Source organism: Anas platyrhynchos, chromosome 1 (assembly GCF_047663525.1).
Source record: "Anas platyrhynchos isolate ZD024472 breed Pekin duck chromosome 1, IASCAAS_PekinDuck_T2T, whole genome shotgun sequence".
Classification (NCBI taxonomy): domain Eukaryota; kingdom Metazoa; phylum Chordata; class Aves; order Anseriformes; family Anatidae; genus Anas; species Anas platyrhynchos.
This window is the reverse complement of record NC_092587.1, coordinates 43,893,328-43,920,994: the sequence shown is the minus strand read 5'-3', so window position 1 is coordinate 43,920,994 and position 27,667 is coordinate 43,893,328. Positions and strand designations below refer to the sequence as shown.

General features: G+C 46.8%; 1 protein-coding gene and 1 long non-coding RNA gene across 2 annotated transcripts; one reads left to right on the top strand and one right to left on the bottom strand.

Annotated features, from left to right (window-relative positions):
• Positions 1–668: 668 nt before the first annotated feature.
• On the bottom strand, positions 669–2,464 carry LOC140002149 (uncharacterized). Its single transcript, XR_011808249.1, has 2 exons — positions 2,071–2,464; positions 669–996 (listed from the first exon to the last, which is right to left on the bottom strand). It is a non-coding gene; the product is annotated as an uncharacterized lncRNA (long non-coding RNA).
• On the top strand, positions 1,657–14,728 carry EMP1 (epithelial membrane protein 1). Its single transcript, XM_027453365.3, has 5 exons — positions 1,657–1,840; positions 12,698–12,816; positions 13,474–13,576; positions 13,681–13,821; positions 14,433–14,728. Exons 2-5 carry the CDS (start codon positions 12,739–12,741, stop codon positions 14,594–14,596), a joined length of 486 nt encoding a protein of 161 aa, XP_027309166.1. The 5' UTR covers positions 1,657–1,840; positions 12,698–12,738; the 3' UTR covers positions 14,597–14,728.
• Positions 14,729–27,667: the final 12,939 nt, after the last annotated feature.

Sequence of the window (27,667 nt, the reverse complement as noted above, 5' to 3'; positions counted from 1 at the left end):
ATTTTGCCAGTCATGGGTCACTTCACACTCAGTTTCTTGGCAGACTCCACCAACCTTGCCCAATGTGTGTTTTAGATGCAGGTGTTTGGGCTGTTGGGTCTCAGGCGAGCACTTCTGCAGCAAGTTACCCTGTGGCTAGTGGGTCACTTGTGAGCAGCTCTGGGGAAAAGAGCAAACCCATCACCATCAAACTCTGGTAAGTGGACCAGAAGGGCTGCTTTAGGACCACCTGGTCCAGAATTTTGTGTGGAGCTTAGCATCCCTCACTCCAATAAACTCTGATGGGAGAACAGGAAGGGGAAAATGGACAGTGCAGCTCAATGCAAATGCCAGCTCCTTCTGCAGGGTAAGTGAATGTATTTTGCTTTCTCTGGATATCATATTTATATATATCACCAAAAAACAAACAAACAAACAAACAAAATACATATTCTAATCCATATGTAATAAACATAGTTAGGCTTATTACATCCTTGGGGAACAAAATTCTGTCTTTATTTTCCTTCAGTGGCAAATTTCCCATGGAACTGTCTGGGCATAAAGTCTTTGCCCACCATCTGTGTCATATTTGTTGCTGTTTCATCCACAGATCTGTTTTTAAGTTGGTTGCTACGGTCTAAAATTAGACTGGGACAAGACATATCAATAACACCAGAAAGAAGGAATAATTGAAATATAGCAAAGTTTTTTTAATTTGTGTTGTCTTCAAAGAATACCAGCTTTCTTTTTTGCATAGAAGCAATGCAGTGTCATCCTCACTAAAGAGATAAAAACTTTTGCCAGTTATTTTATCAGTATCTGCTCATCCTTTTCTGTGCCTCTGCAAAGGAAGGTTTGGTTTCTTACAGTAGCAGATCGCCAACTCTATCACAGTATGGATCACATCTTAACCGAGATGCTGTCTCACAAACTTCTTCCTCCTTCTCCAGCATGTCGAGCACATCCCCATTCAGTGTTGCCTGTAGCATCCACGAGACAGCTACCTCACTCAATTCTCTGCAAATGTAAAGAATCTATTTTTAGAGGTCTTTAAGTTGACAAGAAATGCTGACCTCAGAAAACTGTGAATCACAAACTCCCTGTTCCATCTTTCCTTCCCATGCTCTCCCTGTGGAAGCAAACCACCACCCTCTGGCCAGCTTGCTCCAGAGTCACCACCAGGCCAGAGCTGCATTTTGAGCATCTCTGCTCTTTGGTATGTTCCCAAAAGTCTTGCCCGTGCCCATCCCACAGGTCAGATTTGCATTCCCTCACACTGCCAACCTTGGCAATTTCTCTCTGTGCAGAAGAGGGCTGAGGGATGTGGTGACTCACCCAGCTTCACTACGTCCCATGCCAACCGGCTGTTTGCTTGTTTGAGGGAATTGTATTGTTGAAGTCTCGTTGCCACATTTGTAACTACACAATATTTTTTATGACAACCAGAAGTTCAGTTTTATAAACAGATGCTGTTGTGGGCCTCTATTACTCAGCTGGATCAGCGTCAGTCTTTTTTTTCCAGGCTGCGGTCTCTGTGCTGAGCTCTGAGTCAGACACAACCCTACACAGATTTCTTTGAATCGCTGGTTTCCTCCCAGTGACTCTTGACACCTTGCCAACAAAGCAGGGCGTAGCTTATGAAACTTTTTTTTTTTTTTTCTCCCTCGCTTTAAAGGCAGACTGATTCATAGTAACTCCTTTAAAACAGAGTGGAGAGACACCACCCTTGCGCACCACCGAGGAAACTTAAACCACCAGCAGGTCACTCCCCTTCACTACGGCTCTGCGCTCCGGCACAGCAGCACCGCGGCCCCGCACGCTCCTGCTTCCACAGGTGCCAGCACCAGCCCCAGCCCACACGGTAAGAGCTTCACTCCAAATCCTCAGCGACTTTTCTCACTCACGCCTGCCTGCTCCCCTCGTCCCGCAGCCCAGCTTGCTCTTCTCCCTTGCTCTGCCACTTTGACTTGGCATACGAGCTCACCACGGGATTCTCCTCAACTTTCAGCATTTGCTTTGAAATCCAGCTGTGTTACGGGGTAAAGCAATGCTGCAAGTATATAGCACTGGCTCCGGCAATGTAATTCTTACCTCCAGGGCATGTGCAGCTGGGACACCAGCTCTGAGAGCCCATGCTGGGCCAGCAGTGACATGGGAGCTGCCACACTCCTTCGGAGCAGCGCTGGCATTGTTTACAAATGTGGGAAAACGCCCGCTCAAAGTTAGGGCTGCTGGTTCAGCACTTTTGGCTCTTGCTCACATTTTTCTGCATGTCTCCGTTCTCTCTCCACTCCGTCAGTATTTTGCCAAGCTCTAATTTAAAACAACAGCCCTTGTTCCAAGTGAAGCTGGAGAGGCTTTGGGGTACTAGGGGGAGCAGCTCTCTCATGCTGTTGGGGGTCCCAGCTCCTGAAGCCAGCCCCAGCTTGCAGCTGAAACATTGCAATGGGTAGAAATTCATGCTGCACCCCCTCCTTGGCAGCACAGAACCGGGAGCAGGGAGTGGTGAGAGGCAAAGCGAGGGAGAGCGTGGACTTGATAGGGTGTGGTGGGGGCAGGCACTGATGGGAAGTGTGGGATCGTGGAGACTGGCAGTTTTCCCTACTCACCTGCTTTTCTCTATGCAACCTCTCCCTCTCCCTCCCCGTCTACACCACTTCTCTCACTTCATCAGTCTGCTGTGGTTCGTGTCCTGCGGTCGATTCCCTGAACTATTTTTGAGGTCTGAGAAAGGGAGCGCAGTTTGCTGGCAGCAGGCTTTGGTTCCCGTAGCAGGAACCCAGCCCGCCCCTACAGTTTCATGGGGCTGAAAGAGCCCAAAATGATATTCAGTCCAGCTGAGAATTGCTGGGGCTCAGGTTGGTGCTGTGGACGGTTATTACAGGGATGTCCAAGAAGCTGGGCTGACCATGTCTTGTGGCAGCAGGATGGATTTTGTGACTTCTCGAGGTCCCCTCTTGCTTGCAGCTCGGTCACACAGGGGTGCCTCCTGCCCAAGAAGTAGATGCGTTTCAGTGGTCAGGAAGCTGCCTGAGGCAGCTGACAGTCAGTCTGGGTGGAAAGTGTTTGGGGGAGTTGTCATGATTAACAATGAAATCGGTTTGTTAAAAAAATAAATAAGTAAACGCTGTGGCCGCAGAGCAACTTTCACTCAAAGGCTTTGAATTCCTCAAGGCACCTCTGAGAGTAGCGTGGCCCACTTGACATTTCTGGATGGAGTTGGATTCTTTCCTGAGTAAACACAGAGGGAGCAGGGCATGAAGAGCGTGAAAGCACGGAGCTCGTTAGCTATCGTTCCTGTGATAACAGGGGGCTAAGTCAGCCGAATGTCTCCATGTCCCCACCCAGCCCACCTCACCCAGCTGCCAAACCTGGGGCCTGTGTGCAGAGGGAGCATGGGCTGGAAGGCAGCTTGCTTCTATCCGCCCCACTGGGGAGCAGCATCCAAAGGGCTGCAGCTCACTCCCGCTCACACGGCGGTGCCTGGAAGCACCCACCCGAGGAGCTCCTCGCTGCAGGCTCCTGTGGCCGGCTCTCCCCAGCTATGAGCAATGCCTGACTCGCAGGCCGGGCCCTTTGTCTCGTGAGAGAGCTGGGCATCTCCGCAGGGCACAGGCTGTCCCAAGGCAGATGTATGAGAGAGGTGGAGCCGAGCCGCGCCCAAGAGCACGCTAGCGGACGGGGAATTTGGGATCCCGCCGGGAGACACCCAGCTCTGGGGTGGGTGCCATGGGGCTGCTGGTGCTGCCCGCTGCCCTGCTGGGGACAGGGGCTTGGAGAACCGGCCCTGCTGGCCTAGCTGCTGGTCTTTGGGTTTTGTGGTGTGTGAGCAATGTGAGTGCACACGGGAATTGCTGCTGGGTGCCCTGGGGTGGAGCGGAGGTAGCGTTTTGAAACAGCTCTGGGAGATATGCAGATAACAGCCAGTGTCTTTTTGGTGAAAGGCCCACCTGGGGGCCTTGCTTACCGTGACAGAGGAGGGGTTTGCTGCAGGCATGAATCCATCTCTGTTCATCACCCTCCCTGCTACAGGGCTGGCACATGGGAATGCAGGCTGCTTCCTCAGCTCTGTCCCCACTCTCACAGGGCTCCGCAGCCCCATCAGCCCCAAGCTGAAGATGTAACTCTTCGATCCACAGCACGTTTCTCCTTCCCACTGGCTGCCTGATGGGTGCTCTCTTCACAAAGGGGAAGGGACCTGACTAGTGCTCAGCTGGGGTCTGCCCTCAGACACTCAGGCACCCCACCAGGCAAGAAGTAGCACTGCTAGACCCCCTGTATCTTTCCTCCTCCCATACCCTTTGATAGGCAGATGACAGAACCACCACACAGCACAACACAGGGCAGGCTGCAGGGTATGGTACTCCCAAATTTTTTCCTTCCTGCTGTTCGCATGCAAAGAAAATGATGAAAAGGGACTAAAAGCTGAGCATTCTTCACCTTTCCTTTAAGGCGTGGAGATGTAAGAGCCCCTGAGGTGCACCCCCAAAAGGGAGGGTGAGGAAATAGATTTCCATCTCCCCATCTAAAGATGGATGCTTAATGCAGCACAAGTCTTTTCTGCTGAGGCAAAGCACCACGCACAGAGAAGGAGACTCTTCTCCATGGCCTTGCTGAACTGATAGCTAACCGGTAGCTGCAGTGCTGTAACACCAGCCCCGAATGAATGAGCTGAGGCACCAGCCCAAATGTGACTGTACAGATCCTCTGCCAGCGTCAGTCATCCCATAGCATGACAAAGGGTCCAGCAATTCCCCATATAAACAGCCCAGAGAGAAGCCCCCATGTAAACAGCCCAGAGAGTACCTCCTCTTTTACACTGCTTTCTGATATTACTCTCCAGGGAGGGCAGCAAAGCAGTACATCCGGGGGCTGCAATCTGGAGCAGGATTTCTTCAGTCCCCCCGGGAGAGTTTTGGAAAGTACCTCCTGAGTTTGAACAGCTGGTCAATGAACAAAGGAAACCCGGGCCAAATTTACAGCTCTACACATCCTCCTCCTCCTGAACTTTTTGCAGCAGGGCAGAGAGTACATGGAAGCTGTTCTCTGAGTAAGATCAAATGTAGTCCATGCTCTGTCATGGTAGGGAAGGACAACTCTGCTCCTGAACCCACCCTCCCTGAGGGACCGACCATTTCTCCAAGTTCTTAGTTAAGATTTAACCCTTTTCCCTCATAAAAACCAATCTGCTCCACAGGCATGGATGGGTATATGCCAACAATGAGCTTCCAGGAACAGATCGTGGACTAGGTCATCCCCAGGCATGCAGAGAAACACAATGGGCTATTGAGCACTGGGTGGCTGAAGGCAGGTGAGCAGTGGCTAATGCTCAAGGCTTACCTCTTGCAACATAGAGGATATCTTTGGATTTGAGGAAATCTGGGGTGAAGGCCTTCACTGCCCTTTTGCCCTCACAGGGCAGAGTCTGCTTAAGGTGGGGAGTTGTGAAAGCAACTGCCAGGACTGGGTCCAGCGTCCACATTCTTCTCATTCCTGATCGACATCTCCCCTACGGGCCCCAACAAGCCCTAGGAAAAGACAGTGAGAGCCATGGGAGAAAGAGGAGTGAGCTGCAAAATGCTCAGAGCGGGGAGCAAGCTGGTCAAGGGGCTGCTGATGACCAGCTCCAGAACTTGGTGCCAACCTGCCTGCTAGCTGGATTCAGCAGCTGCAGACAGGTCAGTGTGGTGTGCCCCAGCAAGGGGACTATTGTGCAGAAAGCCATTTCCGTATGTAACATGAGCTCAAACAATCCTTGTCTTACATGGTTCTGCCAGCTCGTAGTAACTGCAGACGTAAGCAGCCCTCTCAAAGCCAGACAGGACATTTTACTTCATGACCACCTTTGTCCCCTTTTCCCCCCAAAGACCACAGCTCAATTCCAGGCTGCACAGCATCCTCTTGCTTGTTCTTTATACCCAGGAGGTGTTCTGTCATTCATCTTCTCTCTCCCCCTCCCCCCCGGCCACCCCACCCAATATGCACTGGAGGTTGAAAGAAAGACCCATTGAACAATTTTGCAATTTAGTCCTTCACTGTGCTTTCCAAGCTGGGTTATAGGAACAAGGACACCCTGGAGGCAGACTGACCCAAAAGCTCAGACTCTTGAGATGTCTAAGTCACTTTGACCTCAGTGTCTCATAGTCTGTACTGGCACGTTCAGAGGTTTTTCAGTCTTGAGAGAGAGGGACTCTATCTGATGAGGAACCATTTCTTCACTCTCATTAAAAATAAATATATATATATTTTTTTTAAAAAAAAGGACAATCTTTATCAAACTATCTATGTAAATCAGAGATTTGCAGTTTTAAATTAAAAAATGCAGCCAAAAACACATCCAATGTGGGCTCCACAGACCTTCCACCTCTATCTAAAGGCTATATAGCAAGGAAGAAAAGTAGGCACTCCCAAGAGAAACAGAGAAATGGTATGTGCACTTCTGCTCACACCACGCTGTAATCTGATCTTCCCTGTCAGAGCTGTCAGGTGGTTTCTCCCACATGGGCACTGTCAAACTCGTGCAGGTAAATATGTGCACCTACAAGGAATCCGTGCACGAGCACGCATGCATGCACACACATAGTTCAGCTCTGCTCACAGAGAAACCACAGACACACACTCCCATTCATACGGGGAGCCACACCGAGCTGCACACACACACCCCTACACACACCGTGTCATCTCCCAGACCGTCAGTCCTCCCACAGTTATTTCTTGCATATCTTGGCATCTTGTCTGAGCCCCTTCAAGTCCCAGCAACTCCCAGCCTTTCCACACATCTAATTCACCCACCCAGGGACCATCCAACGCATCAGGGGCGAGGGTGCTTCCCAGAGCACCTCACAAGGTGCGGAGGATCACTTCTGAGCTTTGGGCTCCCCTACCCCACGCTGTCACACTCTGCCCGCCAGTCCCAGCCCTTCCACGGCGTGTCTAGTGTGAGGAGTGACAGTGTTTTCCTCCCGCATCGGCTGCTGGCTGCCTGCCCAGCCCCGGGCAGCTGTCTCTTCCCCTTCCTACTACCAAGTGAGCTTTGGAGTTTCTGTTGATGTTGTCACATGGCTGAGCGCTCCAGGGTGGTTTCTTCAGGAGAAAATGCCAATTTCTCAGTGTCTGCCCTAGGAGCTCTGACATTTCCCCACTCTCAGATGAATCATGAGCATGAGAGCTGGAAAACCCTAGTGTCTCATTTCTTCTGATTCCCCCTTGCATCTGTCAGCAAGGGGAGGTTCGTTACCAAGGGTACATTCTCGAGGACGTTGTCTGGCCCCACAAGAAGTGATTCACGTGCTGAGGCTTAACCACTCCCTTGGGAAAGCGATTCACCCTGATCCCTTGGAGAATGTACCACCAGGAAATGCTTCCCAAGAACCACGCAAAATCTTTCATTTAATTAAGCTTATATTCAGTTTTAACCCCTGGGGCTGCTCTACTCTTTCCTTTTGTTTGACATTCATCTGCTACTTCTACAGCCTCGCTGTACCCCATGTGGTCACCCCAGACAGACAACACCCATGCACACATAAAATTTTCTCACTGCCATAAACCAAAGGTCTCTATGTGCCCACACACGCCTCCTGCCCAACCCTTTTCCCACACATGTGAAATCTCTTTCCAGAGGCACCAGCCTACTCATCTACATCTCTATAAAAAGCATCTGACTTGTAAATTGAGTCAGGCCGGTCTGTCAAAACCAGGTTCTCAACAGCTGTGCTGGCGTACAGTGGTTTGTAAAAGCCTGGAGTCAGCAAGGACTCCAGATTCAGCTAGATTTAAAGCAAGAAGCAGAGCAAAGGTTCAAAATAAAAAATACTAATAAAAAAAAAAAAAAATCTGCTTGCTCAAAATTGTCATGAGCTTTCTAGTATCAGTGCAATGGGTCCAAAGTCACCGTGCCACCAGAATATCACAGAGAACGTCACATCTTTGCAGTCAGCCAAGTGGCCCTGGGCATTATGAGAATTCACGCTCATATCATGCACAGCGACAAGGCGTGTAATCATAGCAGGGCTAACATGAAGCCTTGGCCTCAGCTCCGTCAAAGGCAGATCTATGAACTCAGTAGAGTTTTGTTCTATCCTGAGATTTCTCCTACTTGATGGCATCATGGCAGCATTGCTATTAGTAGGCTACCTTTGCTGTGAGGAATGCACCAGTGACAATTTGTGCCAGTTTCAGGCAGCACCAAATACTTTGTCTTTTCTGTCCCATTCTTTCCAATTTTGCCCTTCCTTTCTGAGTGGCCTTGACCCTGACTTAAAGCACCAGTATTCCTGTGTCTATGGCCAAATTCATGTGCTTTCTCTGAATACTGGAAGATATATCCTACCGCCACCATCAGAGACGGTGTACTGGTTGAGAAGGACCACTGATCTGACTTACTTTTGCATTTCTTATATTCTGTGGTGGCAGGCAGAAGAGGCAGAATTTCTTTCATCTCAGTTGCTTTCAATCTATGGAGATTTTTGTTGTGTTCATAAAGGTGTATAATCTTTCCCCAAGATGTTGAAAAATTGAATGTCTTAATCTCAAGGGACTTCAGGAAAAAAAAAATAAATAGATTTTTAGGGGAGTTGCAAGTCACCACAGTGCTCACAGAAGGTGCAGTTTAGATGTCATGTGCTCTCTGGACTCTGTATGCTCTCCCTTCAGTCAGCATCTCTCACAGTACCTCATCAGTTCATCCTAGGAGAGGAAGTCCCACGCAGAAACTTCAGTTCAGAGAGTAGAAGAGGAATGCAAGTCAGACGACTCCACCCCTCAGGAACATTTCAGATCCAAAATATTTCAGATTTAATTGAGAGTGCTCCCATTTTTCAACCAAACAACCCAATCATTCCTGTGGAAACATCCTGTACATTTCCTCTCAACTCCTTTTCTCTGCAAGAAGCAAAGGACCACTACCTAATCTGGCTTGTCCTCTCAAGTAACCCACTCCCTTTATTTGAGGAACTATAATATGGGAATTATACTTAGTTATATCTCCAAGTGGCACTTTGCATTCCATCCTGATGCTATGCTAAGCTGTAAACTAAGGGCAAGGACTCACTTATCTGGCCTGCCCTCCAGACAGCAGGTTCCAAAACACTTAACTAGACAGAGGGACATTATAGGTGGCTACATCTTGTTTGCATGGGAAACCTTTGTCTTAGTTTTTAATGGAGTGCTTGACTGCTTGAACTTGAACTGGCGTGCTGCAGATCTATGTGTTGTTTCCTTGTATGTGCTCTCCTGCATGAATAGAGAAAAAGTCTCTGTGTAGATATAGTCTATCGTGCTTATCTGTAGGCATTTTTGTGCTGAAGGCTTCTATGGTGATTTTTATTCATGGTTACTGTTGGTGGGACTTGCTATTTCTCCTCATCTGTCAGCCCAGCCTTCTGTCATCAGTGCAAGATCTTCTCTCTCGACTCACCCATGCAGTTCAGCAGGTGCATGATCTTGGCTCCTTCTTCCCCACCAGAATATCCTACCTCAGTAGCCATTCTACTCTCATATCTCAGCCTTGTTTTCCTTGGCTTAGCTGGAGTCTCTCCTTAAGGAGATGCACCAGCACATTCACTGCAGGATTTGCAACCTGTTTGTTTGACTGGTTCTTGAGAATCAGCCCTAAAACTAACAGTGTCCTGAACACTTTTAGGGTTAAATAATTATGGTTTTGAGAGCTTTGGGGTGAGTCAGTGGAAAAAAACGGCAGCTCTATGAAGGTTAAGACTGACTCATAATCCGAGAAGAGCCTAAGGAACTCCAAATCCAACTGCAGTTTAGGAAGGGGAATGTTAGAAAAGGCATTTGCATGCAATTGTGTCCTATTGCTCCAGCAAAGTGACCCCACCCTGTAGCGGAGAAAGATGTCTCACACTTAACAAATGGAAAGAGTATCCTGTCAGTCACCAACACTCTGCCAATTTCTCTGCATAATGGGAGGAAAAGTCCATGTCATACAGTCAGAGAGAGATGACTCTATTTCAATCCTGTTCACCCACTGTTCCTTTGGGATTGTTCTCCAGTGTTTTATTTAAAAAGCAGAGAGAGGTAAAGGAAGGGGAAAGTGAATGAATAGAGAGGGAGGCGTGTGCTTTAACTCACAAAGATTCAAAACTAAGCTATGAACATATATCCCGGGGGGGATGCATTTGATAGCATGTATATTCAGGGAGAGGTGCTGATGTTCTCAGGAAGTAGGTACACTGATATCACCTGAACTGACAGTGCTCTAAAGCAGTGCAAAAACCGGGCAGAAAGAGCAAAGGGAATAAAGGATTTGGTTTTCTCCTTTTCTTCTTCCTTTTTTCTTTACATTGAAAAGTAACATTTTCCCTCATTTTCCTTTCTGAATGCAAACAGAAGATGCATTTTAAAGGACTATTGTAGTCCTTTAGGGTGTCATGAAAGTAGGTTTTCAGTCTTTCAAGTACAGGGCTTTTTTGAAGGTCCTCAGAAATAATCAGCAAAAAAAAAAACTCCACTGAACTCATTTTTAAAGAAACATGAAAAAGAACATTAATCTAGGAAAGGAAGAAAGTTTAACCAGTGTTTAGCAAAGGCACAGCAGGCGGGTCTGTCATAATTTGGTATATACATAACAGTAAACAATAGTGGCAATAGCATTTGTTACATTCTGTGTATGAACCAAGGTAATCAGAAACAAGGATGACAAGTATTCGAAGGGATGGGAGCATCTGACTTAGATGCTGTGTTCAAGGTACCTGCTGCAGCTATATAACTTAGTTCAGTGATAGCAATAGTTTCACAGCTCATGGTACAGTGGAGGTATCCAGGTCAGTTCCCATCCAGCACTGTGAAACCCCCATTCTTTTTTGCAGTCAAAGAGAAGAAAGGGAGTTATTGCTCAGACCAGATGTGTTGGTAGCCAGTGTATAGTACTGAGAAACCAGCTTCTAGCAATGCTAAACACACACAAATGACCATTACTACAGAGAGGATCTCCTATGGCTGTATTTCCTCCCAGATCATCAAGGAAGGCACTGTGACAAGACAGGCCACCACCAGTGTCCAGGCCATCCAGGCAAATCAAGCCCTAGAGCAAGGGGAACTTTGCTAGGGCAACCTCAAAGCAGACAAGCAAGCCAGGGCTAAATTTTAGAGAGTTCTTCCAACTGAGGGAAACCTCACAGTTGCCAAGTTCTTACTGAGGAGATATGACCAGTCACCAAACCTAATTTATCCTTCTAAAGAATAATCTTTCTTGGGTAGGAGGGCTGCATAACAAAGCTAATCCTGAATTTGGACTAAGTGCCACTGATGGAGAAGCCAGCCTGCCCACTGTAGTTTGTGGAAACTGTATCCCAAGCAGTGCAAGGAATAGCTGCAGGTCTTTAAAGGAATACAATCTCATATACAGCCACAATGAAAGACAGGAGTGGAGAAGGTGGAGTCAGTGAGTAAATAAGGAAAACATTTATAGGACCTTACAAAGCTTTTTGTCACAGTTTGCATGAAAGACATCATGAAATATAATTGTGTTGTTCCTTGACAATGTTACCACACCCTGTACAAATTGTGACAGCATCAAACTTTACTTGAGTCACCTGGACCAAAATAACTTGACAGCCAACATTAATTAAATTCTTGATGCTGCTCTTCAGCAGCACTTCAGTATCATCCCTAGCAAGAGATAGAGCAACACAGCGCTGTGAAACTTTCTAGGAAGCAGTCTTTCAATGGCCACAGAGTGGGCCCAGCACTTTCCTGCCTGATTACTACCAAATTCCTGGAAGGAGAGGAAATATGCTCACTCACTTTGTGTGAATTGCCTGCACTCACTCTCACGGCTGAGATTTATTCCTTGTATTTCACATTTTTAGGGAAAAAGACAGCAGACTTGATAAAGTGTCACGAGAGCTATCTAAAGTACATTTCCCTCCCAAAAGCCTTGTCGTTCCAATGACATGTTCATCAATGATAATGAATCTTACAAAAGTAAAAGCTTGCAGGGTACAGAGGGAGGGGAAAAAAAAAAAAAAAAAAAAAAAAAAGAATTTGCATTACAAGAGAATCTTACTGCAGTAATAAAATGAACTGCATGCCTCAAGTTTTAAAAAGGAAATGGGTACTTTTCTTTTCAAAATTAAGCATCTCCCTCTACTCCAGAACACTTCGGTGGAGTTTCTGTTCCAGTTATTCTCCTTACATAGTGGAGCAGGCCATTGAGTACTGGGAGTCCCCCAATCCATTCTCTACCATTGCTCAGCACCTGATGTACCCAAGGAACACCCATTCTTCCACTCCGCACCACCTGTCCATGTCCCAGACCAGCTGGAGAAGGCTGTACTGCAAAAGGAAAAGAGATCAGGAAGACAAAATCTTTCCTGACCTCCGTGAATCCTGTGAACAGAAACTCTGCTTCCTGGAGTGTAGGCCTGCAGTATGTCACTTTTATTTTACATAACCACACACCAGTTTAAGCAACCTATGTATATACCCAGGCTATTTTTAAAATGCTATAAAGCTAACTACCCCTGCTCTACATCTCCTCCCAAACTGGTTCCTTTACCTCCAGGCTTTCTTTAACTGCTTGAGCAACTCCCTTGCAGATTTTGACAAAGGTTTTAGCTATGTTTTTTCGTGACTACATGCTTCCAGAATGGATTTAAGATCAACCTGCTTTGTCACACGTAAATAACGCTTACAACAATGGTATTCTTTGATTTAGCCCTTCCCTTCATCATCTCCCTCTGCTCTTGTTCTCCTCCAGAGCTCTCTGCATTAGCGACACCACCTAGGAAGGACGCCAAGATGTTGGTGCTACTGGCCGGTATCTTTGTGGTTCACATCGCCACCGTCATCATGCTCTTCGTCTCCACCATTGCCAATGTAAGTAGAGACCACCCCGGAGGAGAGACCTGGGGGCTGCTGCCACATTCTGCAACAGTAGCCCATCATGCAGGCTAGTGGGTGCTGAGGTCTGTAGATGAAAGACATCTGCTCGCAAGGAAGAGTGCAATGCAGCGAGTTCAGGGCACGCTCAGCAAGCTGAATCGGGGTGGTATGGGGAGGCAGCGTGTGCTTGCCGTGCTCTGTGCTGCATCCCAGAACCGGCAGCACCTGAACGCTCCTCGTGCAAGCGAGAGGAGATCAGCAGCTGATGGCTTTGAAGCGGTGTTTATCATCCCATCTGGCTGGCAGGCTGTTACATAATTACGCGCTCTCCCGTGCCCGTCTGTTTGTATGATAACAGCCCGCTCCCGGGAGCCGCCATCCACACACCTCCTAACATTTCACCCCTTATCACCACCCGCCAAGGCCCGCGGCCACACCACAGCCGGGCCCTGGCCCCGCCGCCGCCCTCCATCTTGCGACGCCCCGCGCCGGGCCCCTCAGCCGCGGGGCGAGGCCGCCGCCATTTGCCGCCGCCATTTGCCGCCGTGCCCGGGGCGATGGTGACCCCTGGCGGCTCCGCGGGGCCGGGACTGTCCCCTCCCCTCCCCCGGGACGTCCTCCCCCCACCACAACGGTGTCATCCGATTTCAGGTTTGGATGGTGGGCACCACCGCCACCGGAAAAGGCTCGTGGGGACTCTGGCTAATGTGCAATGGCACCTGCAGGCAGCTGGCAGTCAGCAGCAACGAAGCGGGTGAGTAACATCTGCCTTTTGGCTGTGGCAGGGATTTGCCAGACTCTGGCGCGCAATACCCAGGCAGAGTCCTGACCTCAGATCTGCTCCCTCTGTGTTCACAGCTTCCCTCAAAGCAGCACAAGCCTTTATGATCCTCTCAATCATTTTCTCCGTCATCGCCCTTGTCATGTTCATTGTCCAGCTGTTCACCCTAGAGAAAGGCAAACGTTTCTACATCACTGGAGCCATCATGCTGGTTTGCTGTAAGTATGCACGCCTTGAAACCGCTCTGCATGCTTCCTAGTGCCTCCACAAGCGCAAGCAGCCACATGTGTCTGCCACACATGGCCATCAGGGAAGTTGTCAGCCAGCTAGAGGTTTCCAGCGGACCAATTTTTGATAAAACAAAACATAAGGAAACTGGAGAGTGATATATACATATTTTTAATCTAATTTAGATAATGAAAATATTTCCAGGTTTTCATTAGAAATCCTCAGTAAATTTTGCAAAATACCTTTGGGGAAAAAATATATATATTAAAAAAAAAAAAAAGTACTTCAGGGGGCAGGGGAATAAACAGTTAGGCAGCTACTGCTCATAGGATCCAACATATAGTGCCAAACTGTCTGCAGATCTTATTGCTGATTCCCAGTTATCAACAGTTTATTCCACATGGCACCCAATAAGCAAGCCCCAAGTCATCATGTCTGCAAGAGAAACCCTCTAGAAATAAGCCTAATGGGCAGCAGCCCCCCTCTTGGATGACACAAGACATGCATAGCAGCCGCAGGGGACAACATGACTTCAGATGTCCTGCAGCAATGCTAGTTTCTGTGCATTTTCCAACTCTCTGTTTTCCCTTCCTTCCCACAGGGTTGTGCATCCTGATTGGAGCCTCCATTTACACAGCTCGGTTCACAGGAATGCGGGCAGGGTTCGTAAATCCTCACCACGGCTACAGCTTCATATTGGCCTGGATCTGCTTTTGCTTCAGTTTCATCATTGGCATCCTCTACCTGGTTCTTAGGAAAAAATAAGGCTGATGGGAGTACTGGGGAGAGGGTTGGCTGCTGGAGACAGGGAAGAATTGCTCTGCTGAGAGAACTGTTGGGCCAATAGGAAAAAAAAAAAAAAAAAAAAAAAAAAGAAAAGAAAAGAAACAGCCACCATCATCACTTCTGCCACCACTACAGAGTAATACCTAACAAAACCAGAATCCTCAGAAACTCATTCACCAAACAGAGGGAAAAACAGCTCCAACTGATTTCTCACTCCTGGGGCTGCTGCACCAGAAATCTGCAAATGACCCAGACAGCTGTTCCCCCTTTCTGCACAGTTACGCCATACCTTCACAAACATTCAAGACCAGCAGTGATGACTGAAGAGCACCACAAAAACAAGGGCTACATCTTTTTCCCTGTCTAGAGCCCTTCCCACTTACCTTTCAGTGTGCCTTGTGGGTTGGGCAACGAGGCTTACAACTCCTTTTTTTGTCTATTGAAACAAATGGTATGGGCCTTTTGTTACAGTTTTATATATATATATATATATATATGCACATATAAGAAGGTTAAAGACATTAAATTGAGAAACAACCCAATAGAAATCAGATTAAATTAGTATTAAAAATGCTACATGAACACTGCAGCAATATTTTTTTTTCTGTTCTGTTTCCTATCTGACATTCCCACAGTTGAATCAAATACAGTTAGGAAGGCCAAATATACAGACATGGATGATGGATAGAGAGAAAAAGAGGAGGGGGGGAAGGTACGTAGGGGTTCCTAATTACAGAGGATGCAGTTGCTCAATGATGCATATGCAGGGAGGGAATCATCTGAGTGTGTGTCTACATCTAAATCTTCTATTTAGCTCTAGAACATAGCAACAACACTGGAACATCACTTTTTCTTTTTTTTTTTTTTTTAAGTCCTTATCTGTAGGCAGGTGGTTTTGTTTGTTTGTTTGTTTGTTTTTCCACATCGTCATCCAGGACATAGTATTAATTGAGAGCCCCAACTTGTGACAAAACTTGTCACAAAAGCAGATGCTACCTGAAAAGTATTCCCTAATGAGAGACTTGGAGAGATGAGACAGGACTTCTGTGTTCTGTTCCTTGCTGCACAATCTTAGGCCAGTCACTTAAACCGGTGCTTTCCATCTGCCTATACCTACCTCCCAGGGTTGCTGAGATATTTTGAGTCCACTCTGTAATACAAGGTCCCCATGTGAAAAGCTGACATGGGTAAGTCAGGCATTGTTACTGCTGCAACCCACACGTTTCTGTCAGTTTGAAGAATCTCAGTTGCAAGCTGAATTTGTAAGGGACAAGAGGTCAAAACTTCCTGTGACTCCATCCATACCTAAAAGGCAGAGTATCTAAAAATGTATAGGTGCAGATTGTGCATGGGCCCTATTTACCTCTCCCCACGCCCTACCTCCAGCCCCCCTTCTGTTACATTTTCTTCTTATGTAGACTTTATCAATTTGGTGGATATATTCTATTACTGTACGTTGCTGTTTCATTAACAAAGGTTATTTCATATATAGTCATTGTAAATACTTTGAAATGCATATTTTTAACTTTAAGGGTATAAAAATAAAAAATCTGATTCCCTTTATAATAAAGAGTTTTGCTTTGGTGCTTTTTCATTAGTATTTCAGATACTTGTTAACACGTATTCATTGTACTCAGTGAATCAAAGCTCATTCCTTTAGGAAGATGCAGAACAACCATGTTCTCTTTTTTTTTTTGTCAGTCTAAAAGATCTCCCTTTTTGGAGGGGAGGAGGAAGCAAAACAACTGTTAGAGTTCTTGTTTGAGGCTCTCCACAAGCTCAAGCAGATAGTGTGGGCAGTGGCAACACGCAGTCCGATAGCAGGCTTTGCTTCACATCCAGGAGAGCTGGCAGTGTACTTTCTCACTCTGGCTGAATCTCATATCTGTGTAAACTGGTGCCTAAGGTGCTGCAACATTTATTATGTCTAAGACCAACCCTCAGTACAAGTGATTCCTAAAGCAGTATCACCAAGGTGTTTGCCTGGGCCACTGGAGTTGGTAGAGCTCCTTAGCTTTGTCTGATCAAACACAGTAGTGGCTCAAGAGCTTGAACAAAGAGTCCAAAGACCAGGGCACAGGCAGGTCTCACCAAACCCTGAGCACAATCCTGTAAGCTCTGGGGTGAGACCTATCAGGAAACAGCTTGGTAGGATTACTTTTTTTTTTTTTTTTTTTTAATCAATTAAGCCACCTTAGGGAAATCTAAAATGCAGGCTAATCAAGGGCAGAACCATGACACGATACCTGTAGAAGGTGAAATTTCATCACAGAAGGGCATCATATGCAGATGGATGTGGGAAGGCTCATGGTGTGCAGTGGGTGGATATTTGTCTTGTCTCAGGAGGTACCAGAAATCTTGCTGTGTCTCATCCTCTCGGCACTCCTAGAAGTGCAGGGTAAGCAAAGACTGGTCGGGCACTGGGGGATGAGGGTCCTCTGGCTACAGGTGGGGAATACAGGGAATGCTAGCCAGAGAGCTCTGCAGGAGTGCTTCCACTGCTAGGCTGGTATCTGTGCCCTGTTTCTAGCATGACCCAGATCACACCTGACAATATCACACCTAACAGGATGACAAGACAATCCCAACTTTGTTGGGATGACCAGGACAGGTCACAGACAATGGTCTCGATTTTTGAACACTAGTCTCCTTTTGCCTCGCTTCATACTATTGTTGTTGGCAGCTCAGCAAGGGTATGAATGCTACTTGATACTCTGGGCAGCTTGGTTTGCCTGAAAACCCCCCTGGGCTTTTAGAGAATTGGTGCTCTGATCTATAGGCAGTAAAAATCACTGGATCTTCTGGCATCTGGCAAACTTTGTCAACCCAGTCCCTTAAGTATAACCCATCCCAACTGAGACAGTCACACCTGGTAGGTCTCACCACCAGCTTCTCAGTCCTGTTACATTAGGAGATGGTGGTCAGGGAATTACATTTGGCCCTGGCAGAACAGAACACACCAAACAGAAAATCAGATGCCCACAAAACTAAATCAATTACAAAACAGAAGGAAGTTGAAAAGGATATGAGCAAAAAGAACTATTGGTTGTGTCATATGACTGGTGTTTGCTCAGAAAATGTTTTCAACACAACCTGGAGGGTCACTGACCTAGTGTCACACAGACCTGTGAGACACAAAGTTATGGCACTCCAGCAAGATCCATTACAGGAACTAAGCCTCACAAGGACCTGGACCCAAATGGACTTCATCACATCAGGGACAGATCACAGAATCCTTGCACTGGGAAGAGAGGCCTGAGACAGAGGAAAAACAGAGTCCTGCTAGATGCAACTTTTCTGAGAGCCTCTAAGTAATGAGGATAAGCACAAGTTCTCCAAACAGGAGGTGCTTGGTGTAATGAGGTGTTACCAGCTCCAACCATTTTGTTAGCCATACTTCGGAAGAACAAGTAGAAGCTGTTTCCATACTCACCACAAGGTAAGGAGAGCCGGGAGCCGTAGGAAGAGCTAAAAATGACAGACAGACAAGAGACAGCAAGAAGCACTCTTGCTCTGACCGGAGCATTGAGCTATGCAGGCTGGAAAGAAGCAGCCCAGTATGTGCTCACATTAACAGGTTTGAAATGATTTATACATGTTCAGGGGAGTGTTGCAAAAGCTGCAGCAGACAGTTCGGGGAAGATTCCTTCTCTGTGAAAGACAGAAGCCAAAATCAGCCAAGCAAAGCAACTACTCCTGGGCTGATCCAAAGGTGGTGACAGCACTGAAAACACAAACGCAACAGCACCATTACAGAATGCAGCTGCCTGCCAGCACAGCCAGAATGGGAGAATGGCTTCACTCCCTTGCAGCAAAGACAACAGATGAAAAAGGAAAACCACCACCATCAACAACACAAAAAACAAGCGTGCAGAGAATGGAGAGATGATGGGAGGCATTAGAGGTGATGCTGGGAGTTGTGTAAAAGATTATGGGTCACTTCCAGCACTTCAGTAACTCTCCACCCCTGACATCCAGGATGCAGTTATACCAAGAATCATTTAACACAGGAGAAAGTAAGAAGAAATCAGCATGAAGTATTATCCCATTCAAAGCATATCCAGCCCAGGGGGCAACTGAGAAATATATGCTGTAGTTGTGTTAGTTGTCTTTAGAAGGCTGCCTAATCTTGTGATTATTTACATTTGCAGCTCTGCCTGCTCAGATAATAAGAACAGCCAGGGTACCAGTTGATTGCCGGAGGAACTGTGGAGGAATTTTAATCCCAGACCCTCTGTTCCTTCATTGCACGGTTGGCAAGGTGCATCACTGCGGGCAGCTCAGCTCCCAGACACTGTCAGAGCCATAGGATTGGATTAGGTACACCAGTGATCCGATGCATGATGACAAATATCATGTTGCACAGTTCACCCAAAGTATGTGGGTATCTGGGATAAATATACACCTTGTCATCTGTTACACTGCTTAGGAAACTTGATTGCCTTTCTGCTTAACCTAGTATGGAAGGCTGTGGTTGGCAGCCTTCCTCCTTTCCACACCCTCTCAGGCTTCTAGGGACCAGAAGAGTCAACCCACAGGGTAAGAGGCCTCCAGCTAGCATATTCCTAGAAGCAAGATCAGGAGGCATGCTCTTCAGTGGAGATTTATGAGAACTCAGCATGCTTCATTTGATCTCCTAGGCTAACCTGCAATGAGGTCTAGGGGATGAGGCAGTGCAGTGGAGCTCTGCCCCATGAGACCTGCAGAACAAAACACAGTTAGAGGTGCTAAAGGGAGGGATGTTGGGGGTATTACCATTCCTCTCTACCTTCCAGATAAATCTACAGATGGACAGATACCTGACTTTTGGGGTCAGCAGATGTATGTTTATTGTCCCACTCTGCTCTGCACTGGTGCGGCCTCACCTTGAGTACTGTGTGCAGTTTTGTGTGCCCCAAAATATGGACATAAAACTATTACAGAATGCCCAAAGGAGGACTACAAAGATGGTGAAGGGTCAGGTCTGGAGGGCAAGATATGTGAGGAGTGGCTGAGGCCCCTTGGTTTGCTCAGCCCCGAGCAGAGCAGGCTGAGGGGAGGCCTCATGGCGGCCTGCATGAGGGGAGCAGAGGGGCAGGTGCTGAGCTCTGCTCTCTGGGGACAGCGACAGGACCCGAGGGAATGGCATGGAGCTGGGACAGGGGAGGGTCAGGCTGGGGGTTAGGGAAAGGGTCTGCACCCAGAAGGTGGTCGGACAGTGTGAAAAAAAAAAAAATAATAATAATAATAATAATAATAACCGGGGCGAACTGTCGTAGCCATCTCAGTGCCAAAGATCTGCATGTGCCCTCTCAGCCCCTCGCTGACCAAAGCCCCCAGTCCCCTTCATTGTCACTAGAGGTCAGTGCAAGCCCGGTGATGCCTCTGCTAGAATATATCATGTTTAGAGGCATGAGCGTCCCCATCCAGGGCCAGTGCTGTTTTGTCGAAGTATAATTCAGAAATGGGAGCATATCCCAGGCTCACTTGGCAGCCCTGAGCCAGGCTCCCTGCTAGCCTGTGGCACGTCATGTAGAAGAAGGCATGTCAGGGGCAGCTTGTCCCACATAAGAGGTAACATAGTGGGAATATTTATCACCAGTGAGAAATCCACAGAGAAAATGCAAATGGAAGAAGAAACCCTACCTTACAGATAAAGGGGAATGAATGTACCCTTCCTAGCCATCAGGCCTGAACAAATGATCACGGCTCAATTCTCCTTGGCCACTGAGAGCTGTTTTGCACTTAAGGAGATAAATGGGTTTGTCCCTTACTCCTGCAGTTAATGCCATCCCCTCTGTTCTGTCAGAGAAGCCAAGGCAGAGAAATTGCATTGACCTGGATCAAGCAGGCTGGAAGCAGAGAACAGAGAGGGTGCTGGACTGCCCTGAAGAGGGAGAAATTACAATCCAATTTGCAATGAATTTGCTGCAATAAGGCAAAGTTTGTATTTGCAGTGCAGTAAATCTAGAAAGAAAATCTAGAAGAAAAAATCATCTTTTCCACTTAAATTCTGAGGATTCTGCAAATTATAAAACATTTATCTGATCCAGTCACCAAAGCTGTGGCAGAGGTAAGAGAGGTCCAGGAAAGGGCACTGGCTTTGGGGAGTCCTGGAAGTTTTTGTGAAGCTTTGGAGAAGCAACTCCTGTCCCTTAACCTAATTCCTCAGGTGCACCTCCCTTACCCTCAAGCTGTTTTCAGCCTCTGCACACAGCTCCCTTAGCAGCCACCTCCTAGGCTGCTTCTCCAGGAGTGGGAAATCAGAGTGGACCTGCTGTGCTCTTTACACAGTGAAATTTGGGACAAGAAAGGGAAAGGCTGTAGCTCTAGCAGGCAATTCAGAAGAGATCTTGGAGGGGAGGGCACAGGACTGGAAGGTGTGATCCAGCTACCCCACAGCCTTCAACCATGCCTCCGTCAGCAGCAGAGAGCTCTTGCTGCCCCCCAACAAGTTCTGGGTATCAGCTGTTTAGGCCATGCTTGCTGTGTGCCAGCACAGGTGAAGCTGGTGGTCTGCTCACCCCTTGCCACCTCCCCAGCTGCTCTCCTGGAGTGCTGATGGCTTCAGCCATGCCTGCAGCTAATGAGCAGCAATGAGTGGTGAAAGGAGACAGGCCGCCAGAGAGAGCCTTTCCATATTACTTGCACAAAGTGACTAACAAACAAGGGCATTTGGGTCAGGATTCATAAGCCCTCAAGCAGATATTGGTTATGAAAAATCAAGCAAAGCCACATCCAGATCCAGTGTGCTTTGGAGCAGAACCAGTGAAGCCCAGGGAGCAAAACTGGGCTGATCTGTAGAGCCAAAGGAACAGTTACTGCACATTGGCCCGTGAACATTCAGATGACTGTAGCTTTGACACATACTAAGCACCCAAGCTGAACTCCCTTGCTGTTTCTCTCTGTCACATTTTTTTTATTTTCCCACTTAGAGGGTAGGAAAAAAACAAAAAAACAAACAAACAAACAAACAAACAAAAAAAAAAAACAACAACAACAAAAAAAAGATTTTTGCAATATCTGCTTCTTCTAAGGAAAAGCTTAATGAAAACCAAATGCTTTCTACCATGACTCTTTCTTTCATCCTTTCCTAGAATGACTTCTACCCTCTCCCTACTGTGGAGCTGGAAATACACTTGGCAGAACAGCAAGCTGGGAGTCATGCAAGAGCCCTTTGTGGCCCAGGGGATAATCAATGCCACTTAGACCAACACATATGCTATAGATAAACACACCACTTGCTCGGAGAAGCCACAGTCAGGAAAGTTAGCCCACTCTTAGCTTTCTGACCGTTCTAGCTGTGTTGCACAGGTCTGTAAACATCAGCAAAGCTTTTGTGACATAGCAGAGTCAGATCTAGGTGCAATGCAGGCAGAAAACTGACTGCATAGCCATGCATGTGTCAGGCTGGGTGGTGCCAACAGAAAAAATATATGTTCCTACATTGTAACCTCACTCTTTTCCCCAGGATCACTGATCTTAATGGGATCTAATCAAAATGGAGCTCTTCCTTCATCAAAGTGCTCTCCCTTTGAGAAGGTGCAATGGATGGGAAGCCACAGAACCTGAAATTTTCCATCTCTTTCGCTGTCTAAAATTGCAGTATTCATGACAGCATCGTTCATACACATGGATTCATCTCAGTTTTTATAGCTTCACATACCCTATTTTACAAAAGTTGAGAGTGTGGCTGCAACATCATATCTACCAGGTATGGGAAGACAGATTTCTCCTAGGAGATAAGTTATGACACATCTGCCTTCTGAATCTACCAAAGAACTGACTGTTGCCAGTATGCAGACCAGGCCTACTATCTGCATGCCCACCTTCAAGACTGTCAGATTAACAGTGTAGGTGCAACTTGTCATTTAACCAAGAGCACCCAATATGATCTATAACCCTTCCAGGTGTGGGCTCACCAACACATGCCGTCTCACCCCTGTAGCAGGTAAAGAGCCACACAACTTCCTTTGGGACTGCTTTTCTCTTGCTTCACAGTGCTGCCACCTTCCAGAGCTCCCACAGGTACTCAAAGACAAAGGTCTCAGCTTAAATCCTCAAAGCCATCAGTGATTGTCTTGCATCACATTTACCACTCTTGTCTACCACAGGTGCACTCCTAATTCCCACGAGTGTTGATAGCTTCCAACAGCCCTTGCCTTTTCAAAGGGCACTGCAGACAGCCATTTACACTTTAAATAGATATTAAAATGAAGCCACCTGCACGCCTTCCAGTTCCCAAACTGCAGAGCAGAGTGATGGATAATGGAAGTGTACCAAACACATCAACAGTTTCCACTAGCAACTGCTGCATGATACCAACTTCAAATATGGACAGGAAATGCCTTTTGATATCAAATGTAAGTTTCAACCCCACAAGAGTCTCTAAAAATAAGCATTTTATTCCCAGCCTTTTTTGATTTGATACTAAATGGATTGTACAGAAAGACCAAGCTCTAGAAACAGAAATAATAACAGAGGTACAGTTTTAATCGCCTGATCCTATATTCTCCTTTTCACAGGACCCGCTGCCTCATTCAGCACATAGACATGTTCTTTCGATGAGGCTATCTTTCTTCCACGCTGTGGCCATACTTATCTGCATGCCAGCAGAGCACTGCACAGCATACAGAATCCTGCTCCCTCCTGGGCTTTCCGATTTGCCTCATTATTATTACCACTGAGCAGTCCTCAAACTCAAAAGGACTTTTGTCTTCCAGTCACCCCTACAAAAACAAACCGTTATTACAGCCATTTTAGAAACAGGGGAATTGAGTCATAGGCAGATCACAGTCAAAAACCTGTGATGCTGACCCTTAACTTTGGGCACTACAGTGGCTGGCTGCCCCAGCACACAAAATGAAACAGCTTGTGGTCATTGCAGAACAGTTGGGTCTATGTGGTTTGCTCAGCATCCTGTAGAGTCCATGGCAAAGGCAGAGGGAAAAGCCAGGATTTCTACAAACCACGGTAACATTCTCATCATGGCTGGTGTTACTCAGTCTCTTGCTTGCACACAGAGGAAGAAATAATTTTGCAAACATATCCTTTAGCCAACAGTCGCCGGGTCAGAACATCTCACCTGGGAGACATTGGGAAAGTTCCCATTGATATGAACCCTCTGGATGGGAAACACAAAGACACAAAGATGAATGTCAATAGGATCAACTAATCTTATGTGCCAGAATCAAGACACTAATAGCCCACATGTAGAAACCTCCATGCACTCAAAGCACAGCTCCCATGGGTTTCATCTGCAGTGATTTCTGCAAAGCAGACCCCAAGGACTCCCATCAGCCCTTTTTCTCTGCTGCAATAACTCATGTCTGCTTAGATCTGCTTTTAAACAATTGAGCACAAGCTCTGTCTTGGCTGAGAACCAAGTGCTGCACATTTGCATCCCAACTTTACGCCTTCTTGCGCATTGAGCCCATCCAGATGGCAGGCTGTATTTGAGGCTTAATGATCTGCTTTCCCTCCCCCCAGTATGGGCACAGTAAATCACTGGCAAATCTTCCCGATGGTCTTTTAGAGGGAAGACAGATCAAATACATATAGTGTGTTTTAAAATACCAAGTCCTTGGGAAAATTATGGTCTGCAACATTGGTGAAGGGCATGGATTCTATCGGATGACATAAAATGCTTGCAAGTCAGCTTTCCTTGCCAGCCCACACTTCCCAAGTCCCCATGCCTGGGACTGTTTCCTTCACCTATTGCCTTCATTAGGCAAATATTTTGCCAGACCTGTCTTGTTCACTCAGCTCTTGGTCACCTCAGTTCCCTACCTCCTCCAAAGAAACTCTCTTCTAGCAGAGACAAGCAGACCAAAAAAAAAAAAAAATCCCATAAATAAAAAAATCAAGAAGTAAAACTAGTCTGTTTAAAGGTCAGGTGCTGCTCACAGAGGCTGTTAGAGCCATGGCTTCCAGAGTAGAATTTTACATATCCAAGTTAGGATCAGGAGATGTACATGCTCATGACGTGAGATCCAGCTGCATCTTCTGCCCACAAAGCACGATGAAGAATACAGAAGTCTGCTCGCAAGACCAGACCTCAGACACAGGAGAAGCGTCTGATTTTAAGATATCTGTATGTGTGGCAATATAAGATAGTTTTGTCATTTGGCAAGAGGACAAAATGACACGTGCAATCTTGGTCACAGTAAATATCCAGAGGTCTGTACACTGGCTGCTTTGCCTGACTCCCCACAACAACACACAGAATGCTGTAGGACAGGCACATAGTCACACTGAACTGTCCCAACAGCATTTATCAGCCTTAGCATGAAAGTCCATCTGTGTCCAATCTGGGGACTGCTACCTCATTGTCTTCAGACTTCCCAATACCAGCAGTGAATAAGGCAAAGGTTCGCACTGTTCGGTAAGGAATGGTCCTGTGCTGAAATGCCATGTGCTAATACAGTCAATGATTTGGGATGCCAAAGCAATTTATTTAGGTTCACACCAAACTTAATTGTGCTATTTCCTGGGTACTCAGTTTTGCTCCTCAAATTAACTCTTTTTTATCATCAAAAGACTGTTTTCGGTGTATGTAGTATACTTATAAAGAAAAATTCCCTCCTGTGAAGTTCACTGTATTTTGATCTACTTAAGATGGATCTGACAATAAACTTAAGTGATTTGTATGCCTTACACTAACCATCTGCATGGAAGTAAGCATCAGCCATAGCTTACATGTAATATACTGCACAAAATATAAATACATCCACATGTGCATTAAGACAAAATGCCAATGCTATTTCTCAAAGAACATGGGAGTAAGGGCCAGGGGCCAGCAAAATAATTTTCAGCTTTTAAGTGACAGACAATGGAAGTGATCCAGTCTTGCATCTCATAAGTACTGGCAGATTGGCCAGGATTTGGATGCTAACAAAGAGATTCAGTACATGGGCCTGGTTTCAATTAGCAAGCATGTGTCCATATGGTTCTGTGTGTGTGTGTGTTTATACTGTGTTCTTTCCTGTTAATGGGCTCTGCAGAAGTACGGGCATGCATGCTTGTGCTCGTGCTTGTTCAGGTTCAGAGCTAGCTCAAAGGTGTCCCCATGCACAGGCAAAATATACTGCTGACACACAGAACAAAAGGCCTTGTTATTAGCCATGAGAAGACCCTGGAAATGCTGTATTTAAACAAAATACCTCTCTTCCCTGGCAGGAAAACAAACCCAAGCACGAGCAGTGAAAGCATGAAGTCCCCGCCATGTGAGAGGTCTGCCACTGTGCTGGGGTCAAGAAGCAGCAGCTGGTGCTGGGACAAACCCCACCCAGGGAGAAAGGAGGGCCAAATATCATCAAACCTTCTCCTGGTAGACACATCAGCCAGCCCTCCCTGCTTTGCCTGTAGTCCTAGGAGGCAGAGACCACCAATGCTTACTGCTCAAGTGGCTCATACAGTCTCTTCGTGAATGAGCACAGCACCACCCCTCACCAGGGCTGCTCAGCTGCTCCAGCAGCCTGCTTCCCTCAGAAACCTCCCACATGGCCTGTGCCCGCTGCTGACCCACAAGTGTGCATGTCAGACCACACACCTGCCTGAATTTTTCAGCAAGCCTGCATGGCTTTGTGTCTTGTCCTAAGTACTTGTTTCACCCAGCTTTCTTTTAAAACAGTGCAGTTGTGAGCTCAGACATGCAGAAGGAAGAGACAAATGAGATAAAATAATTTGCACATGCTAGGAAATAGAAACCCAGCAATTTTTAACCAATTAATGCATCCTTAAGCTTAATTTTATGATCAGAGGGCTGGAGCACCTCTCCTATGAGGGTAGGCAGAGAGATTTGGGGTTGTTCAGCCTGAAGAGAAGGCCCCAGGAAGACCTTACAGCGGTCTTCCAGTGCCTAAAGGGGGCCTGCAGGAAAGCTGGGGAGGGACTCTGTGCCAGGGAGTACAGTGACAGGATAAGGGGCAATGGCTTTAAATCAAAGGAGGGCAGACTTAGATTAGATATGAGGAAGAAATTCTTCACTGTGAGGGTGGTGAGGCACTGGCACAAACTGCCCAAAGAAGCTGTGGATGTCTCATCCATGGAAGTGGTGAAGGCCAAGTTGGATGGGGCTTTGGGCCTGAAGTCCCAGCTCTTTGCCAGAGCCCTCCACATAGTGCATGGGCAATGACACTACGTAAGTGGGAAAGGGGGAGGGGAGCAGGGCAGTGGTACCATGGACTAGTGGAGTGGGAAGTGTAGGGAGTTATGTCTTGTTGACAGAGTCAAATGGCCAGGAGTGGGCCTGGGGAACAGAGCTGAGGGAAAGCATGAAGACTGAAGAGTTTAATGGGTGGGGTTAAATTCCAATGCTTATTTATTTTATAAGATTTTTTCCTCTCTCTCTTTGGGATGCAATTACAAACCTAAATTAATATGCCAAGACAAGAGACAACAGATGGATACCAACCAGGAGGGGAGTAAGAAGAGACAATGAAGCAATTCTGGTCAGTCTGACAGATCGTGAGCTCAGCAGCCTCCTGCCAGCCCACATTCATTCATAGACACATCAATCTTTGTCCTTCAGAATGGGGTTTCACCATTCAAAGGAGATTTTTATTACCATCTTTGTCCTTATCAGTGTTTTTACAGTTTATTTGCTCCAAATCTGGTAGGGACCAAGTGTTTAAGGTCTCACAGTGATGGAATTCCTGGTAAAGAAAGGCCTGAAATTTTGTAGATGAACCAGGGAAGGGGGCAGAAAACAAGCTCAGAACTCATGAGTGGCTGGGCCCCTGTATCTACAGTGGGCCACACACAGCACTCCAGGCCTGGGGTCCAACCTGGAAGGGAACAGGGACTCCACGTAGCAGCTACATACGCAGAGCTTGTTTTAAATGATAGATTTGCAGGTTCCAGCCCTACACCATGCTGGGGCTACAGAGGAAAAAGAAAAAGAAAAAAAAAAAAAAGGCAATTCTTCCACCATGGTGATTCATTCTTCAGTGTTTCAGACATCACAGAGCTGAAGCCAACCACACCTTTTCAAGCATTTGCTCCCTCAGTTAAATACAGACCTAGGTACCCACAGCAAAGACAACTATTCTTCAAGAAGCTAACAACACT

Coding starts and splice junctions, on each gene's coding strand:
- EMP1 (XM_027453365.3), top strand. CDS start 12,739: ATGTTGGTGCTACTGGCCGGTATCTTTGTGGTTCACATCGCCACCGTC. Junction 12,817..13,473: donor TCGTCTCCACCATTGCCAAT/GTAAGTAGAGAC, acceptor ATCCGATTTCAG/GTTTGGATGGTGGGCACCAC. Junction 13,822..14,432: donor AGCCATCATGCTGGTTTGCT/GTAAGTATGCAC, acceptor TCCTTCCCACAG/GGTTGTGCATCCTGATTGGA.